The 17,855-nt window shown below is 43.2% G+C and overlaps 3 protein-coding genes across 6 annotated transcripts in view; 1 reads left to right on the top strand and 2 right to left on the bottom strand.

Moving 5' to 3' along the window:
- The window catches only part of LOC146579284 (tripartite motif-containing protein 16-like), a 70,323-nt gene that overhangs the window by 31,692 nt on the left and 20,776 nt on the right, over positions 1-17,855 (top strand). The gene's annotated exons all lie outside the window — the stretch shown is intronic.
- LOC146579286 (tripartite motif-containing protein 16-like) lies at positions 650-3,126 on the bottom strand. The gene has a single exon (XM_085269272.1). The coding sequence runs from the start codon at positions 3,124-3,126 to the stop codon at positions 1,525-1,527; it is 1,602 nt and encodes a 533-aa protein (XP_085125398.1). The 3' UTR covers positions 650-1,524.
- Positions 15,048-16,775, bottom strand: LOC146579285 (tripartite motif-containing protein 16-like). Of its 4 annotated transcripts, none has more exons than XM_085269273.1 (2): positions 16,307-16,775; positions 15,048-16,234 (listed from the first exon to the last, which is right to left on the bottom strand). In XM_085269273.1, exons 1-2 carry the CDS (start codon positions 16,773-16,775, stop codon positions 15,099-15,101), a joined length of 1,605 nt encoding a protein of 534 aa, XP_085125399.1. In that variant the 3' UTR covers positions 15,048-15,098. The 4 variants fall into 4 exon arrangements, with proteins under 4 accessions (XP_085125399.1, XP_085125400.1, XP_085125402.1 ...); XM_085269274.1 differs by having other exon boundaries at positions 15,048-16,344; positions 16,462-16,775; XM_085269276.1 differs by having other exon boundaries at positions 15,048-16,240; positions 16,472-16,775.

Here is a 17,855-nt window from a genome sequence, read left to right as displayed (position 1 = left end):
AGACTGGCTGAAAATTATAAGAAGGATTTATTCATCTTCAATTTGCCAACGTCATACTGTTATTCAGTTTAAAATTGTACATCGACTACACTGGTCAAAGACTAAATTTCAAGACTTAGACCAGATCTGGATCCTACCTGTGACAAATGTGAGCAGGCTACAGCCACCCTTCTGCATACGTTCTGGACATGTTCAATGCTTCATCAGTTTTGGAAATTAGTTTTCTCTACTCTTTCAAAGATTTTGGGATAGCCATTTGGTCCTTGTCCCTTACTTTATTTGGTACCGGGGAGTCTTCTTGTTGGTTTATGAAGTGTGTAAGTATCCTCCCCCATAAAAAGTGTTTCAGCTCCTATAGTGGCAGGATTACACCTGTTGATTCCCCTGCAGCAATGTGAAGCTTATTCACACTGCCCAAACCCACCACGTGAGCAGGGTCATGATATCATTTATGTCATGTGTTTTCCACGATCGCTATGAGACACAAATGCTCAGACTGTAAGTGTTAACACATCTTCTTATTTCATTCCCATCACATAAAAACACTAAGCAGTGGATGCCTGTTAAATGTTTGCTTCCCACACCAAAAGCTTCTGACTTTGTGCAACAGACTCGCTGTGATCTAGGGAATTGTGCACCACATATAACAGTTGTGTTACACTTTATTCTGCTTTAGCTGGAAGCTGATGAAGGACATTCAGAGAATGTGTCATTATTTCGAACTGGAAACTTAAGGCTGCAAACCCGTTTCAGAAATCCTCTAGATTATACCATGAATCTCATTTGTTTCACTGTTTTTGATTCACTTCTTGAAACAGGGAAGGTATGGTTAGATGATACTTGTTGGGTGCAACAACCAGGCTCCCCTGAAACTACACCCTGAACCCACTGCTCAACCCCTCCCCTGCAGCTGAGCCACAAATTACACTGTGTCATCACTATAACTGCATGTGTACAATGTCGATATTGATGTTATGTAACAATGATGATAAAAAAAAAAAACCAATATGAGAACCTAATTTGATTGAGCAAAACCTATTTATTAACAACTATTAGTATAAATAAAACATTCATTCTGTTATCTTTTAATAGCAAAATAACATTAAAGCAGTGTCCAAACCTCCTCCTCCAGCTCGATGCACAGGTGACTAAAATAATGATAAAACAATCAATTCTCTAATCATTGACTAACTGATGAATCACTGCAGCTCCAATATATTGTTGCATTTGACAACCCACTACAGCAACTACAGAATAAAAGCACTAACCAGACTGATGACAGATTTCAAACATGCTGAATATGAAGAGTAGTATCATTTAAACTCACATGATTATCAGCCATAAGAACACATTCAGATTTATATTGATGTAAGGTATATAAATGTAAGTACAGTTTGAATCAGTGCAATATTATTTTCACACATCAATGGACCACTGAACTTCTCAGCTTCTAAAATGTAAAGCCTCATTTAGAAACTACACAAGTACATATAATGGTCAGGGATCAACATGAACCTGTCTTCTCTATCTGACTTTAATCAACTCTGCAGTGGCTCCAAGTCCATAAAGATAAAGTCCAGCATAGAGCGGCTGAGTGAATGTGGTCTGGACTCTGTGGAGGAGAGTCATGGTTTCAGAGACGCTGTAGAAAGACAGAATACCGGCTCTGTGATCCAGGTACACTCCTACTCTGGAGGACCGAGGACCTGAGAGGACAGTTTGGACATTGTTGTGCAGAAATATATAACTGTTTGTGACACAATATAATGCCCAAGATTTGTTATTGTATCCAAATCCACATTCATTTGAGCTCCCTGCTCTGCTGATATTCTTGTATGCAACTGCTAACACAATGCCTCTCCCTCTCCACTCCACCTCCCAGTAAAAACGTCCAGTCAGACTCTCTCTACTCAGGATCTGACAATACTCAGTGAATCTGTCTGGATGATCAGAATAAGACTGTGATTGATTAATTCTTGTTGTTTTTCTGTTCCCCTCAGATAACAACAGCTCTTTGTTTGCTGTGTTTGGATCCAGTGTGATTTCATGTGAATATTTTAAGAATCCAGCTCTGGTCTTTGGCTCTGGTGGTGACAGTAAAACATCCACTTCAGTGACTGTCAGTGAGATGTTTGTCCATTCCTCTCTCAGAATGTCCTGTAGTTTATCTCTGGTCTCTGACACAGCTGCTGTCACATCCTCAAAGTAGCTCAGAGGACGAATATTGATGCTGGATGAGTGTGTAGACTCACTGAGTGCTGACAGTGAGGGGTAGTTGTGTAGAAACTGGTTGTGATCCTCTGTGTGTGAGAGCTGCTCCAGCTCGCCGTCTTTCCTCTTCAGCTCAGCGATCTCCTGCTCCAGCTTCTCCTGAAGCTCTTTGACTCGACTCACTTCAGTTTCCTGCTGGGATCTGACCTGCTGCTTCACATCAGAGCTTCTTTTCTGGATGAGACGGATCAGCTCAGTGAACATCTTCTCACTGTCCTCCACTGCTTTATCAGCAGAGCCATTGATGGCCTCCACCTCCTGTTGAAGCAGCTTCACATCTTTCTCTCGCTCCTGGATTCTCTGCTGGATGTTTAGTCGTCTCACCTTGAGCTCCTTCTGCTTCTCAGTCCTTTCTGCTGCAGCTGCGACTGTTTCATGGCCTTTATGATGAGAGCAGATGTTGTCCTGGAGCTTCTTGGAGGGGGCCACCAGCTTGTGTTTCTTTAATGGAGCTGCATCATAGTGAGGTTGGAGGTGTTTCTCACAGTAAGAGGCTGGACAAGATAAACAGGACTTGATGGCTTTCAGCTTCCTCCCAGTGCAGACATCACAGGCCACATCTTCAGGTCCAGCATAGCAGTGATCAGCTGGAGCAGCTTGGAGTCCAGTCTTCTTCAGCTGCTCCACTAAATTTGCTAACATGACATTTTTCTCCAGGACAGGCCTCAGTCTGAAAGTCTTCCTGCACTGAGGGCAGCTGTGGATTCCCTTCCTATCCTCTGTATCAAAGTGTGTTTTAATACAGTTCCTGCAGTAGCTGTGTCCACAGGCTGTAGTCACCGGATCCTCCAATAGATCCAAACAGATGGAACAAGAGAAGGTTTCTCGGTCCAGCTGAACTCCTTTCTGTGCCATTTCTCCTCTCAGTGTCAGTGACTGTGTGAGTTTCTCTTCCTTATAACTGAAACTAGTCTGAGCTCTGATCTCAACAACCTGTATTTCGGCAGTGAATGGAGCCTGTCAGCACTTACTTGTCACCACATGTTGATGGTTACACCCATCTTCAAAGTGAAGATCTGAAGGAGAGGGAACAAGGAAACGTGGACAGAGAGGAGGTGCTGTGTTTATGAGTTGGAAGAAGAGGGAGGGTTATCGGGCTGTGCTTCATTCCATGAAGAGGAGCGGTTTGAGAGCAATACTGTGATCTTTTATTTAATTTTGTTTGCTTTTATAGTGTGGTGCCAGATTTCTTTTCTGATGTATTAATTATATATTTTAATCATATCACATTAGTAATAGTAATATGACTTTCTCAGGTAGTTGTAACTTTTCTTAGAGTGGGAGGGGGTCAAGGATGAGTTGGACTGAAGCTATAGGGATATATGATCTTCTGTGGAATGTCTTTGTCTGTCTCTGGGCATATAAGATGTAAGGGCGGCGGCCACAATTCAGAGATCGCCCTAGGGTTTTGGCTGGGATGTTTCTCTCCATATTGCAATATGTTATTAAACCATTTAAAAACGCTCACTGGGTGTGTTGCAGGTTATTGTTAACATTTCTATAACAATTTGGCTTTGTCAAACAGGATTCATCGGTTAAGTTTAGCTGAATCACGGCACGCAGTGACTGGCCATCCTGAGGTAAAATTGTTTTCAAAAAAGAAGGTGTGCTTCAGTGATGTTCAGCGATTCACACATGCAGGAATCTTTAACGAACCAAGGGACTGCAAAGAATCTGCACTGTGAGCTGTTTTGATTTGGGGAGGGTTTTTAACCAGATCGACGGGAAAAGCCTCGGTTCCTTATTATTGCAAAAGGTGGAGAGAAATTGCTCCTTGTTGCGTTAGTGATTGCAGGATCTTAGAAGCTCAAAGATCTGGGCATAGTGTATAGTACCTCAAGCAGTACGGGTCGGCAGTAATACATCCAGCACCATCATTCTAAACACGGGGGCCCCGCAGGGATGTGTGCTGAGCCCCCTCCTCTTCACTCTGCTGACCCATGACTGCACTCCATCATATAGCTCCAACCTCTTCATCAAGTTTGCGGACGACACAACGGTGGTGGGTCTCATTAGCAACAGGGATGAGACCGACTACAGAAGTGAGGTGAGACGCCTGGCCACGTGGTGTGCTGACAACAATCTCTCTCTGAATGTGGAGAAGACGAAGGAGATTGTTGTGGACTTCAGGAGAATGCACACCCAACATGCTCCTCTGACCATTGACGGAGCGTCTGTGGAGAGAGTGAGCAGCACCAAGTTCTTGGGTGTGCACATCACAGAGGATCTCTCCTGGACGTACAACACCACAGCACTGGCCAAGAAATCACAGCAGCGTCTCTTCTTTCTCCGCAAACTAAGAAGAGCAGGAGCACCAGCCCCCATCATGTACACTTTCTACAGAGGCACCATCGAGAGCATCCTGTCGAGCTGCATCACTGTGTGGTTTGGAACCTGCAATGCGTCCTGTCATAGAACCCTCCAACGCATAGTGAGAGCTGCAGAGAGGATCATTGGTGTCTCTCTCCCCTCCCTCCAGGACATTTACAGCACCCGTCTCACTAAAAAAGCCCTTTGCATAGCGGCTGATCCCACGCACCCAATGCAAAGCTTCTTCAAGCTGCTGCCGTCAGGGAGGAGACTGCGGAGTCTCCAGGCCAGGACCAGCAGACTGAAGGACAGCTTCATCCATCAGGCTGTCAGGATGCTTAACTCCCTCCCGATTCTGCCCCCTCTCCCCTCTTCTCCTCCACGGTCTCACTGAACTCTGTCACACACACACACACACACACACACACACACACACACACACACACACACACACACACACACACACTCTGACTCACTCACTGGCCTGCACCAGTTACCAGTCACTTTGTGGAGCATTGGACTGCCACTACCTCATAAGACTTTGTAGTTACACTATCTCTTACCGTACATTACCAAATCTCCATTTGCACTATTTGCCTATTTGCACTACTCTGCCTGGTTTACACCCAATGTCATTTACCCATCATATTGTATATTGTATAGCTTTCTTCTTATATGTAAATTTGTATTGTATTTATTTAAATTTTTACTTTTTAATTATTTTACCTGCATTTTTTAATCACTCTTATATTTAAATGTTCATTTGCTATTTTATCTAGGGATTGAGAGTAACGTAGTTTCTATTCTCTGTATGTCCTGTACATGTGGCAGAATTGACAATAAAGGTGACTTTGACTTGACTTTGACTTGACTTTGACTAGTATTTTAGCACTTTTGCACCAGTGAAAAGAGGCAGAAAGGCCAGACAGTGGATGTGCTTGTTTGTACAATGGAAGCTGAGTTCAACAAAACATCTAGTGGAGCCATGGGGGGCTTTCCTCTAGGTGATCTGGGTGAAAACAAAATTTTTATGGTATGATTTTTAAGAAAGATGTTGAAAGATAGTTGTGTGAGAAAAGGAGAGATGTCGACAAAGAAAAGAGTTAAATCAACTGATGTGTGTGGGATGAATGAAGAGAAGAGGTGTGTTGAAATGTGGGAAAAGTAGTGTTTTTACTGAATCAGAGAAGGAAAGTGTTAATAAGTAGTGATGAAAATGATATTAAATTAATGTCTTAGTGCGTCAGTTGCAGATGACCACGGAACCTGATCAACCTCCTCCATGAGCACAGCGGCCGGAGCAAAATGATAGATTAACATAATTGGAACCACACCCAACCCGTGCTTTGGCTGCATATTTCACAGCTTCACCTCCATGTACATCTTATCCTCAAAAAGAAACTCTGAGGGCAATCAGTCTCTCCCTGAAGGCAAAATGCAGTTCAAGAGCAACGGCATCGACTTCAAGAATCAACACCAGGTGAACAGACAGCAGCACTGCCCTAAACCTTAAAGGGTTCAGCAGCATGTATAAATACTATGGCAGGTGGAAGCATGCACTCCCAATCACAAGGTGGGAGGTTCACCAGCGACATCACTGTGTGTGAATGGACTTGGGAAGACTGTCTGAGTGACATTTGCCATACTGAGAGTTGAAATGGCAAAGGAAGAGACTAAAAAATGAGGTAAAGCTGAAGAAGAACAGCCCACTGGGCCTCTGGCATGCCACAGATGTGGGAGAGGCAGATAGCAGCAGTGAGAAGTGGAAAGAGAGCATGGAGGAAAAAATGAAGGCTGTTGTTGTTACTGTGAGAGCACGTGAAAATTGGGTTGAAAAATGAGGCCGACTGTCTTGTGGAGGTTGAGAAAGTGTCCGAAGCATTGCAACAAAAGGTTAAAAATTTTTTTACACACACATAAACGGAGAGACATGAGAGAAAGGTAGCTTCCAAGGAAATACCTTTTTGGGGGAGAAACGGGAGCTGGGGAGGAGACAGGCCCTGTTGAATCCGCAGCTCCAATGCACACATGCTAGCCTACTAACACACACACACACACACACACACACACACACACACACACACACACACACACACACACACACACACACACACAATGAAGATTACACTCATGAATATGCCCATATCTCTCACTGATGTTCAAGCAGGGAAAATTTAACAGACACTTGTTATCAAGTGTTGAGTTTATCCACTGCTGACAGTTAATTCTCCAGGTTGCAGGAAAACAGTTTAAGTTTTGTAAAAGAGACTGGTATGACCAACCACTGATCAGACAATAAATATAGTTGTCAGTATTGTAAATTCGGAGACACTTTCTGCTGATTGAGCATCAAATAATTGGTTCTGTGATCATAATTAGTGCAACAGTACAGGCCTGAAGAAGAAACTCAAATTCCAGTGATTAAACATTGAAGTGTTAATGGTGAACATTAGTGTTGTATGAACTGTGCAGCTTCTAAAAAAATTTCTCTGTGTATTTAGCAGGTGGAACTTTGCCAGACTTTCCAGGAATTGTGTGATATTCTTTTTTTTTTTTTTTTTTTCTTTTTTGTGTCCCGTTTGGATCTTTAGCCATCAGAATTGTTGTCTTAAGGCCAAGAAAGATGCCAAGCGGATTTATTTTACCAAGTGGATCATCATGGCCTTGCCATATTGGTCCATTTGATTGACCTTTAATTATAATTATGAATTTATTTTATTTTCAGTTGCTACAAACGGGACAGACATGACTGGGGGATAGGACAGGGAGAAAGAATGAAAGAAAGAGAGGGAGAGAAAGAAAACCAAAGGGGAGAAGAGACGGTGAGAAGGGGGGGAAGAAAGAAAAAAAAAAAACCCAAAAAAAAAAAACACCTGGGTCACCTGTATGGAGAAAAAAAACAGAAGAGAAAGCAAACAACAAAGAGCAACATAATAAAAAAAACGGCACCATCATAATAAACTAGCTAGCAGTAAATATCAGTAGATACTAAGTAATAAACGATATTGTGCAGCACGCAAGATAGACAGCGCACAATGTGCTTTGAGGCAGCAGCCAAGAAAGCTGTAGTCCACGTCTGTGAATACCCGTGTGTACACCTGTGTGCACACCTGTGTGGATCAGCATGCTTGCATTCCAAAGGTTTCTCCATGTAACGATCTGCTAGGGAGTGTGGGGAGCCACAGCCCCGTCCTCCAGGGTATGAAGCAGGTATGGAGGAGATCAAAACTCCAGACATCCAGAGGCCCCCAGAACACAAGAGACCATGGAAGACCAACAGAGGGGCAGCCGCGCCACTGTCCCAGTAAGAGCTGAGGAGAGTCCCAGATGAGGGCTCATTCAGCAGCCGTGGAGCAGAAGCCAGGGGGAGTTGCAGTGACGCGCCCGTGAGCTCCGCCGGCAGCCAGCTGTGCCTGAGTGACCGAGCCCCAGGCCGAGAGGCCGGGGGCACCCCACCTCCGAAGTGGCCCGAGCGAGCCCCAGGCTCCAGGCCCCAATAAGCGGCCGCCAAGGAGTGAGCCGGTGTGTACCCGGACGCCCACCCCCAGACACAAAGAACCACCAACGCACCGACACCTGAGGGAGTCCGCCACCGGCAGGGGAAGTGGTGGTGGGTGGAGATAGGCCTCCAAACCTTGGAGGGCCTGAGATTGTGTGATATTTTTGAGCACTTGTGGGCAACCAGTAAATATGATGTTGGGAAAATGAACTGATGTACTGATTCTTATATCTGATTTCAGACCAAGTAAGCATCAGTACATAATTGACTGCGTAGTGACTGCAGCACATGTCATGGCACCTGAAGTTCTAATCCCTACATCCCATTGTTCTACCAGGGAGCAAAAACTTTTCTGTGATTTATCTGGCAGAGTTTTTGTTTTTTTTAGTACTAGGCTGATCGTGCCAGTTAGTTTTTGGAATTAAAAGCGCTATAAAATAATTTATTAAGAGCAAATATAAGGTGAGCTTCTCCAGATTACAATGGGCTTTGGAGGAAGTTACCTACTTGAGACACTGACCATATTAGATGTAAGAATGAATGCATGTGACTGGACTGATGATGTGGATTAAGTGTGACTGACTTGAAATGGAGACTAAAGGCTGGAACTATTTTAGGATTAGTCACTTCTAATCCCTGATCCACTCCAAACAGTGAAAGAAGGGTGGATGTATGTTTTTTTGTGTATGTGTTTTTGCAGGAGCAGAAGGATGACAGAGACTAGGGAGGAGACTAGGTTCAAATGAGTGTGTGTGGGCCCTGCAGACCCTTCAGCTGCCACTTTTCTGTGTTACTGATTTTTGTGTAAAGGACACTTTGGTTTTACTGGCTGCTTGTTGGTTATGGTATCACACTGTATTATTGTAAACATTACAGTGGGAAAATGTGCATACAATGTGCAAATATGCTGAAAACAGTGTTCACAGCAGCAGATTGTTGACTACATGATTTACAGCAGCACCTCTGGAATCTGTTGATCCAAGTCTGACCTCCGGGACACTCCACTGGCTAATGTTGGTTTTCTCTCTAAGGGTTTTTGTGGAGGATTTGGCATCACACAGACAGACATGAGTGAAATAAAGCAGGATGTGCAGTGATTACAAAACATTTTAGAACAAAGTAAGTGACAAGTGAGTGACATTACTTTAGAACAGTCACTGGTTACAGTAGTTTTGAAGAAACATATAGGATGATCCATTTTTTGGGCAAATTACAGGGAGTGCAGAATTATTAGGCAAGTTGTATTTTTGAGGAATAATTTTATTATTGAACAACAACCATGTTCTCAATGAACCCAAAAAACTCATTAATATCAAAGCTGAATGTTTTTGGAAGTAGTTTTTAGTTTGTTTTTAGTTTTAGCTATTTTAGGGGGATATCTGTGTGTGCAGGTGACTATTACTGTGCATAATTATTAGGCAACTTAACAAAAAACAAATATATACCCATTTCAATTATTTATTTTTACCAGTGAAACCAATATAACATCTCCACATTCACAAATATACATTTCTGACATTCAAAAACAAAAGAAAAACAAATCAGCGACCAATATAGCCACCTTTCTTTGCAAGGACACTCAAAAGCCTGCCATCCATGGATTCTGTCAGTGTTTTGATCTGTTCACCATCAACATTGCGTGCAGCAGCAACCACAGCCTCCCAGACACTGTTCAGAGAGGTGTACTGTTTTCCCTCCTTGTAAATCTCACATTTGATGATGGACCACAGGTTCTCAATGGGGTTCAGATCAGGTGAACAAGGAGGCCATGTCATTAGTTTTTCTTCTTTTATACCCTTTCTTGCCAGCCACGCTGTGGAGTACTTGGACGCGTGTGATGGAGCATTGTCCTGCATGAAAATCATGTTTTCTTGAAGGATGCAGACTTCTTCCTGTACAACTGCTTGAAGAAGGTGTCTTCCAGAAACTGGCAGTAGGACTGGGAGTTGAGCTTGACTCCATCCTCAACCTGAAAAGGCCCCACAAGCTCATCTTTGATGATACCAGCCCAAACCAGTACTCCACCTCCACCTTGCTGGCGTCTGAGTTGGACTGGAGCTCTCTGCCCTTTACCAATCCAGCCACGGGCCCATCAAGACTCACTCTCATTTCATCAGTCCATAAAACCTTAGAAAAACCAGTCTTGAGATATTTCTTGGCCCAGTCTTGACGTTTCAGCTTGTGTGTCTTGTTCAGTGGTGGTCGTCTTTCAGCCTTTCTTACCTTGGCCATGTCTCTGAGTATTGCACACCTTTTGTTCTTGCAGGAACAAAAACATAATATTCAAACACGCTTTGCCGAGCTGATCAGCTGTTTGTAACACTTCCCACATTGAAACAGACGTCAGCGCGAACGATCGCATGTCCACCATTTCCTGCCCAAAACCGGAAGTGACGTCATTTTCACGGAAAATGTAGTTTTTTACTTGTAGGCCTTAAGAGCCTATACTGGTGTTTTTATAAGTCATGTTTGACTTTATGCTTTTCTGAATAGTTGCTGGGATGCTTAGAACTCGAATTGCGCTGCTTAAAATAGTTTATTTTGATGCACATGCTGTTTTCTTTGCAAATTTGCATCATAGGATTGTTTTTCGTTTTTCCTGCAGTATATAAAAATTGGTGTATCTCCCCCCCCCCCCTCTGTCCCCTTCTGGCTGCCTCTGCCTCAATTTTATCCCACAACTTAGACATTCACATTTCTCACACTCTCATAACACATACATATAGGATCTTGGGGGTGGGCACGATACACGGAGTCCAAATTACCATCAGGGTGTACACCTCACCCCTGGCATCGTTGCCCACCTCTCAATTTTAAATACACGTAGACATTGAGGGCTAGCAGGAGGGACTATGCACTTACCTGCTGCTCTCTGGCAGGTAGCTCCAAGCCCTCCTGGGTTTTAAATGCACCTTAGAACACACATGCATCAACACTACAATGAGCGGGTGGAGGGAGGTTTGGAGTCTTCTCTCACCCCCGTTCTCTGCGGCCTGCTGGAGCAGGGGGGCTAGGAGGAATTGGCCGTCTGACCGCAGTATGGAGTGTGGGGCCTCCCTGCTGCTGCGGAGTCGGGGCGGTCTACCTCTCCCCACCGCAGGGAAAAGGGTAACACCACCTGGGTCTGGGTGCAGTTCCCCCCTCCAGGGGCAAGGGTACCTAGACCCGGTTGGTAGAGTACGCTTGGGGAGTGTGATCGTGTGTACAGCGTCTCTTTATGTCTGTCTCCACGTTGGTTGAGTGTGGAGTAAGTGCATATGAGAGCATGAGGGTGGGAATGGATGTTTGTGTCTGTGTGTGCCTGTATGTTTGTATCTATATGTCAGGTTGGGTATCAGACGCCACCTCTCTGGGGACATCTCAGGCCCTCCAAGGTTTGGAGGCCTATCTCCACCCACCACCACTTCCCCTGCCGGTGGCAGACTCCCTCAGGTGTCGGTGCGTTGGTGGTTCTTTGTGTCTGGGGGTGGGCGTCCGGGTACACACCGGCTCACTCCTTGGCGGCCGCTTATCGGGGCCTGGAGCCTGGGGCTCGCTCGGGCCACTTCGGAGGTGGGGTGCCCCCGGCCTCTCGGCCTGGGGCTCGGTCACTCAGGCACGGCTGGCTGCCGGCGGAGCTCACGGGCGCGTCACTGCAACTCCCCCTGGCTTCTGCTCCGCGGCTGCTGAGTGAGCCCTCATCTGGGACTCTCCTCAGCTCTTACTGGGACAGTGGCGCAGCTGCCCCTCTGTGGGTCTTCCTTGGTCTCTTGTGTTCTGGGGGCCTCTGGATGTCTGGAGTTTTGATCTCCTCCATACCCGCTTCACACCCTGGAGGACGGGGCTGTGGCTCCCCACACTCCCTAGCAGATCGTTACATGGAGAAACCTTTGGAATGCAAGCATGCTGATCCACACAACTGGTGCAGAACGCTGCCGCTCGCCTGTTGACCGGTTCAAAAAAAAGAGACCACATCACTCCGGTTCTCTGCTCTCTCCACTGGCTCCCAGTTGCCTTTAGGATTGATTTTAAAATCTTATTGCTGGCTTTTAAGGTTTTAAATGGCACTGCACCTTCTTACCTGTCAGAACTCCTTAGTACTTATCGCCCCAGGAGATCTTTGAGGTCAGCCGACCTGATGCTTTTAGATGTTCCCAGGTATAAATTAAAGACAAAGGGAGAGAGGGCGTTTGCTGTGGCTGCACCCAGACTGTGGAACAGTTTACCTCCTCACGTCAGACTCTCCAAAAGCCTAGAAACTTTTAAAACCGCTCTTAAAACTCACCTCTTTTCATTGGCTTTTAGAAAGGTTTAATTTATTTGTTTTATATATTTTTATTTTATTTTTATCAGCGAGGTGTTATTACGAAATTGTGTTCTATTGTATTTTATCTGTATTTACTGTACAGCACTTTGGTCAGCCTTGGTTGTTTTTAAATGTGCTCTATAAATAAACTTGACTTGACAGGTGTGCACACGGGTATTCACAGACGCAGACTACAGCTTTCTTGGCTGCTGCCTCAAAGCACATTGTGCGCTGTCTATCTTGCGTGCTGCACAATATCGTTTATTACTTAGTATCTACTGATATTTACTGCTAGCTAGTTTATTGTGATGGTGCCGTTTTTTTTTATTATGTTGCTCTTTGTTGTTTGCTTTCTCTTCTGTTTTTTTTCTCCATACAGGTGACCCAGGTGTTTTTTTTTTTGGTTTTTTTTTTCTTTCTTTCTTCCCCCCCGTCTCTTCTCCCCTTTGGTTTTCTTTCTCTCCCTCTCTTTCTTTCATTCTTTCTCCCTGTCCTATCCCCCAGTCATGTCTGTCCCGTTTGTAGCAACTGAAAATAAAATAAATTCATAATTATAATAAAGGTCAATCAAATGGACCAATATGGCAAGGCCATGATGATCCACTTGGTAAAATAAATCCGCTTGGCATCTTTCTTGGCCTGAAGACAACAATTCTGATGGCTAAAGATCCAAACGGGACACAAAAAAATAAAAAATAAAAATAAAAAAAATTGGTGTATCTCAAAAATAAAACTATGAAGACACTCAAAATAAATTTCCTGTTGTTGTAAACTATTTTTTGCAACTTTTTTGTATTTAAAGTTTTGAGGGATAAGCCTCTTAAATCTCTCCAAGTAGAAATATATGTAAAAAAACCAAAAACGATTTTCAATTTTTTTGTAGTTTATTGCACTTTTTTGCAATTAATGTAGTTACTATGGACTTAATGCATACATATTATTAAAATATGGGCTATAATGGTTGTATTGATGTATAGCAACTTGAAATGCTCCCAAAAATGGCACTACCCATATGGAAAAGATATATATAAATCTTATAAAGTTTTTATCTGTCTTGTATGAAACTTGTATGAAAAGCATACAAGAGTGAAAACACATATAAGATCCCTTGAAAAATTATATAATGAAACTTGTATGTTTTGTATACTTACTAAAAAATATATGAAAGTAATGAGAAAGTGGCCACTTTCATGAGTAAATCATATATGTTTTTACTATTTCTTTTCCATATGGGTACAACATGTAAAAATATAAAGTAAGCTCTGGCGGACTTGGTTCTATGGTAGGTCTTAAAGGGTTAATATTTAAACCTATTTTCTGTACATTCCAGCACATAAAATAAAATGTTTTTTGTGTTTACACTCAGTCTTTCAAAAAGATGCAAGTAAAACACAGCAGAAAATAAATAAAATCAAAGACTAGCTGTCCTGTTTCTCTATTTTCACCTTTAAAGCAGGAGTGTGGTAGGCGGAGGTGTGCTCTGGTGCAAGTGTGCCGCAGCGGTCAGTGGAAGAATCCATGAGTTTCTCTGTGAATTTCCCATTACGTTGTTGTGCACTTCGTGCTTGTTTAGGTGTTTTTTTCGGTGTAAAAAGAAGTTTTCTTCCCATGTACAATAGACGCCAATGTTTTTGTCACTTTTTATGGAATAAAACTTAAAGTAAGGTCAGTAGTTCCACGCTTTAAACGCTACATGCTTATATTCTCTCCCGCACTCTATATATTATCCATTGTTGATCTGCACAATGGATAGCAAGCATGTTGTCACGAACGTCGCACTCGCTTACGTCACTGTCATGAGACATTCTGCTAAAAAAAATCACGGTTTTAGTAACGCAGCGTTCCTACGGGAAAGTAACGGTAATCTAATTACCGTTTTTGCGATAGTAATCCCTTACTTTACTCGTTACTTGAAAAAAGTTATAAGCAACGCGTTACTGCCCATCTCTGCTCATGAGTAATATGTATGGGACTAATATTGTTGGTAATGATGCTCCCATATAGCAGACAGGTCTGGCCCGGATTTGGTGTCAAGCTGGCACTGCTGGCATGGTAAGTTGTATGTCATCCAGATATGGGCCCGGCCTGGTGTAGATGGCACTGTTTATATGATGGCATGCCATATCTGGCCTGAAATAATAAATTGAAATTTTGAGAAAATAAGTCAAAATTTCGAGTTATGGATCCTTTTTGTGTGTGGCAGAAACAGGTTTCCATAGGATATTGATGTTATGTAACAATGATGATAAAAACAATAGAACATAATTTGATTGAGCAAAACCAATTTATTAACAACTATTAGTATAAATAAAACATTCATTCTGTTATCTAGAAACTGGAACCAGCTTTAAATGTGACTAAAATAATGATAAAACAATCAATTCTCTAATCATTGACTAACTGATGAATCACTGCAGCTCCAATATATTGTTGCATTTGACAACCCACTACAGCAACTAAAGAATAAAACCACTAACCAGACTGATGACAGATTTCAAACATGCTGAATATGAAGAGTAGTATCATTTAAACTCACATGGTTATCAGCCATAAGAACAAATTCAGATTTATATTGATGTAAGGTATATAAATGTAAGTACAGTTTGAATCAGTGCAATATTATTTTCACACATCAATGGACCACTGAACTTCTCAGCTTCTAAAATGTAAAGCGTCATTTAGAAACTACACAAGTACATATAATGGTCAGGGATCAACATGAACCTGTCTTCTCTATTTGACTTTAATCAACTCTGCAGTGGCTCCAGCTGAAAAATAAAGCCAAAGACCAGCATAGAGCGGCTGAGTGAATGTGGTCTGGACTCTGTGGAGGAGAGTCATGGTTTCAGAGACGCTGTAGAAAGACAGAATACCTGCTCTGTGATCCAGGTACACTCCTACTCTGGTGGACGGAGGACCTGAGAGGACAGTTTGGACTTTGTTGTGCCAAAATTTAAAACCATTTGAATCATAACATAATGACCAAGACTTGTCATTGTATCCAAACCCACGTTTTTCGCCCAACCCTGCTCTGCTGATATTCTTGTATGCGACTGCAACGCCAACTCCTCCCCCTCTCCACTCCACCTCCCAGTAACAACGTCCAGTCAGACTCTCTCTACTCAGGACCTGAAACCATCCTGTGAATCTGTCTGGATGATCAGAATAAGACTGTTGTTGCTTCATAAATGTTACTTTTCTGTTCCCTTCAGATAATAACAGATGTGTGTGAGTTGTGTTTGGATCCAGTGTGATTTCATGTGAATATTTTAAGAATCCAGCTCTGGTCTTTGGCTCTGGTGGTGACAGTAAAACATCCACTTCAGTGACTGTCAGTGAGATGTTTGTCCATTCCTCTCTCAGAATGTCCTGTAGTTTATCTCTGGTCTCTGACACAGCTGCTGTCACATCCTCAAAGTAGCTCAGAGGACGAATATTGATGCTGGATGAGTGTGTAGACTCACTGAGTGCTGACAGTGAGGGGTAGTTGTGTAGAAACTGGTTGTGATCCTCTGTGTGTGAGAGCTGCTCCAGCTCGCCGTCTTTCCTCTTCAGCTCAGCGATCTCCTGCTCCAGCTTCTCCTGAAGCTCTTTGACTCGACTCACTTCAGTTTCCTGCTGGGATCTGACCTGCTGCTTCACATCAGAGCTTCTTTTCTGGATGAGACGGATCAGCTCAGTGAACATCTTCTCACTGTCCTCCACTGCTTTATCAGCAGAGCCACTGATGGCCTCCACCTCCTGTTGAAGCAGCTTCACATCTTTCTCTCGCTCCTGGATTCTCTGCTGGATGTTTAGTCGTCTCACCTCGAGCTCCTTCTGCTTCTCAGTCCTTTCTGCTGCAGCTGGGACTGTTTCACGGCCTTTATGTTCATCTATTGTGCAGAGATAACAGATACTCTGCTGATCAGTACGACAGAAAATCTTCATCACCTCATCATGACGAGAGCAGATGTTCTCTTGGAGCTTCTTGGAGGGGGCCACCAGCTTGTGTTTCTTTAATGGAGCTGCATCATAGTGAGGTTGGAGGTGTTTCTCACAGTAAGAGGCTGGACAAGATAAACAGGACTTGATGGCTTTCAGCTTCCTCCCAGTGCAGACATCACAGGCCACATCTTCAGGTCCAGCATAGCAGTGATCAGCTGGAGCAGCTTGGAGTCCAGTCTTCTTCAGCTGCTCCACTAAAGCTGCTAACATGGTGTTTTTCTCCAGGACAGGCCTCGGTGTGAAAGTCTTCCTGCACTGAGGGCAGCTGTGGATTCCCTTCTTGTCCTCTTCGTCAAAGTGGGTTTCAATACAGTTCCTGCAGTAGCTGTGTCCACAGGCTGTAGTCACCGGATTTATCAGTAGATCCAAACAGATGGAACAAGAGAAGGTTTCTCGGTCCAGCTGAACTCCTTTCTGTGCCATTTCTCCTCTCAGTGTCAGTGACTGTGTGAGTTTCTCTTCCGTATAACTGAGACTAGTCTGAGCTCTGATCTCAACAAAATCTTCAGTAAATGGAGCCTATCAGATCCTACATGTCACCACATGTTGGTTACACCAATTGTAAGCGCCAGACGTCTGCTTTATATTTTTATTTACAATTGAGTTCATGTTTGTTTTATAATTCATAGATTCATTACATAAGTCATCTTTTCAGGATTAATAAATGTGAAAATATATGTGTTTACATAAAGTAATTTTAAGTCACTGTTTTGGGATTGGAACCTAAAAGAGGGAAGGGGAGGAGCATGGACAGAGAGGTTTCGGAGTCTCATGGTTTTCTGACCGTGTGCACAGGTAGTTCTGGATAACTGCTATTTTTCTGGAACTTTCATGCTTATTTAGGAAGGAGTTCATTGTTACATCTTCAGTTTGTAATAAATAAACAGTCTTCAAATCATAATGCAACTGGAAGCATTTCTTTTGGAAACCAGGAACACGCGTCAGCCATAGACTCCCTTTTTTTGAACTTGGTTTATTGGAAATTACCCTACATTTAGTCAGAAAACCCTCTTGCTCCTTTTTTGGGAAAAGGAATACTGAAAAGGATCATGCTTAGCAACGAATGGCCGTGCACTGTGGATTGAAGGTAATAGCCTACTTGGAGGAAGAATCACGGTAAGCAGTGAAAACAAGCTTTGCTACTGTGGAAATTTGTCATAATGCATGAGAGTGATGAAGAACTAGTGTGTGGAAAAAGAGAATTAAAAAATGACAGAAAAGGCTGTCGAGGAAAAGCTGCACAGGTTGACCCAGTCTAGAAAGGCTAAGCTAGGCCACCTAACTAGCCAAGCTAATCAGCTCGAACAGCTAATGGAAGATGATGCTAACGTGAATGCTGTTAAGCAGAAATTGCGTTTAGACTACCAAAATTCATTTGGAGAACTGTGTAAGATAAATGATAGTTTGAGTATTAATGCATGAGGAAGAATTCAAGGTTCAAGGTTCCTTATTTGTCACATGCATAGTTATACAAGTATAACTATGGGGCGACCGTGGCTCAGG

Source organism: Mchenga conophoros, linkage group LG3, assembly GCF_057382185.1.
Source record: "Mchenga conophoros isolate Kocher_MC1m ecotype Shallow Benthic linkage group LG3, M_conophoros_male_GT1.1, whole genome shotgun sequence".
Taxonomy (NCBI): Eukaryota; Metazoa; Chordata; class Actinopteri; order Cichliformes; family Cichlidae; genus Mchenga; species Mchenga conophoros.
This window is presented reverse-complemented; position numbering and strand designations above follow the sequence as displayed.

Coding starts and splice junctions, on each gene's coding strand:
- LOC146579286 (XM_085269272.1), bottom strand. CDS start 3,126: ATGGCACAGAAAGGAGTTCAGCTGGACCGAGAAACCTTCTCTTGTTCC.
- LOC146579285 (XM_085269273.1), bottom strand. CDS start 16,775: ATGGCACAGAAAGGAGTTCAGCTGGACCGAGAAACCTTCTCTTGTTCC. Junction 16,235..16,306: donor AGAGAACATCTGCTCTCGTC/ATGATGAGGTGA, acceptor CAATAGATGAAC/ATAAAGGCCGTGAAACAGTC.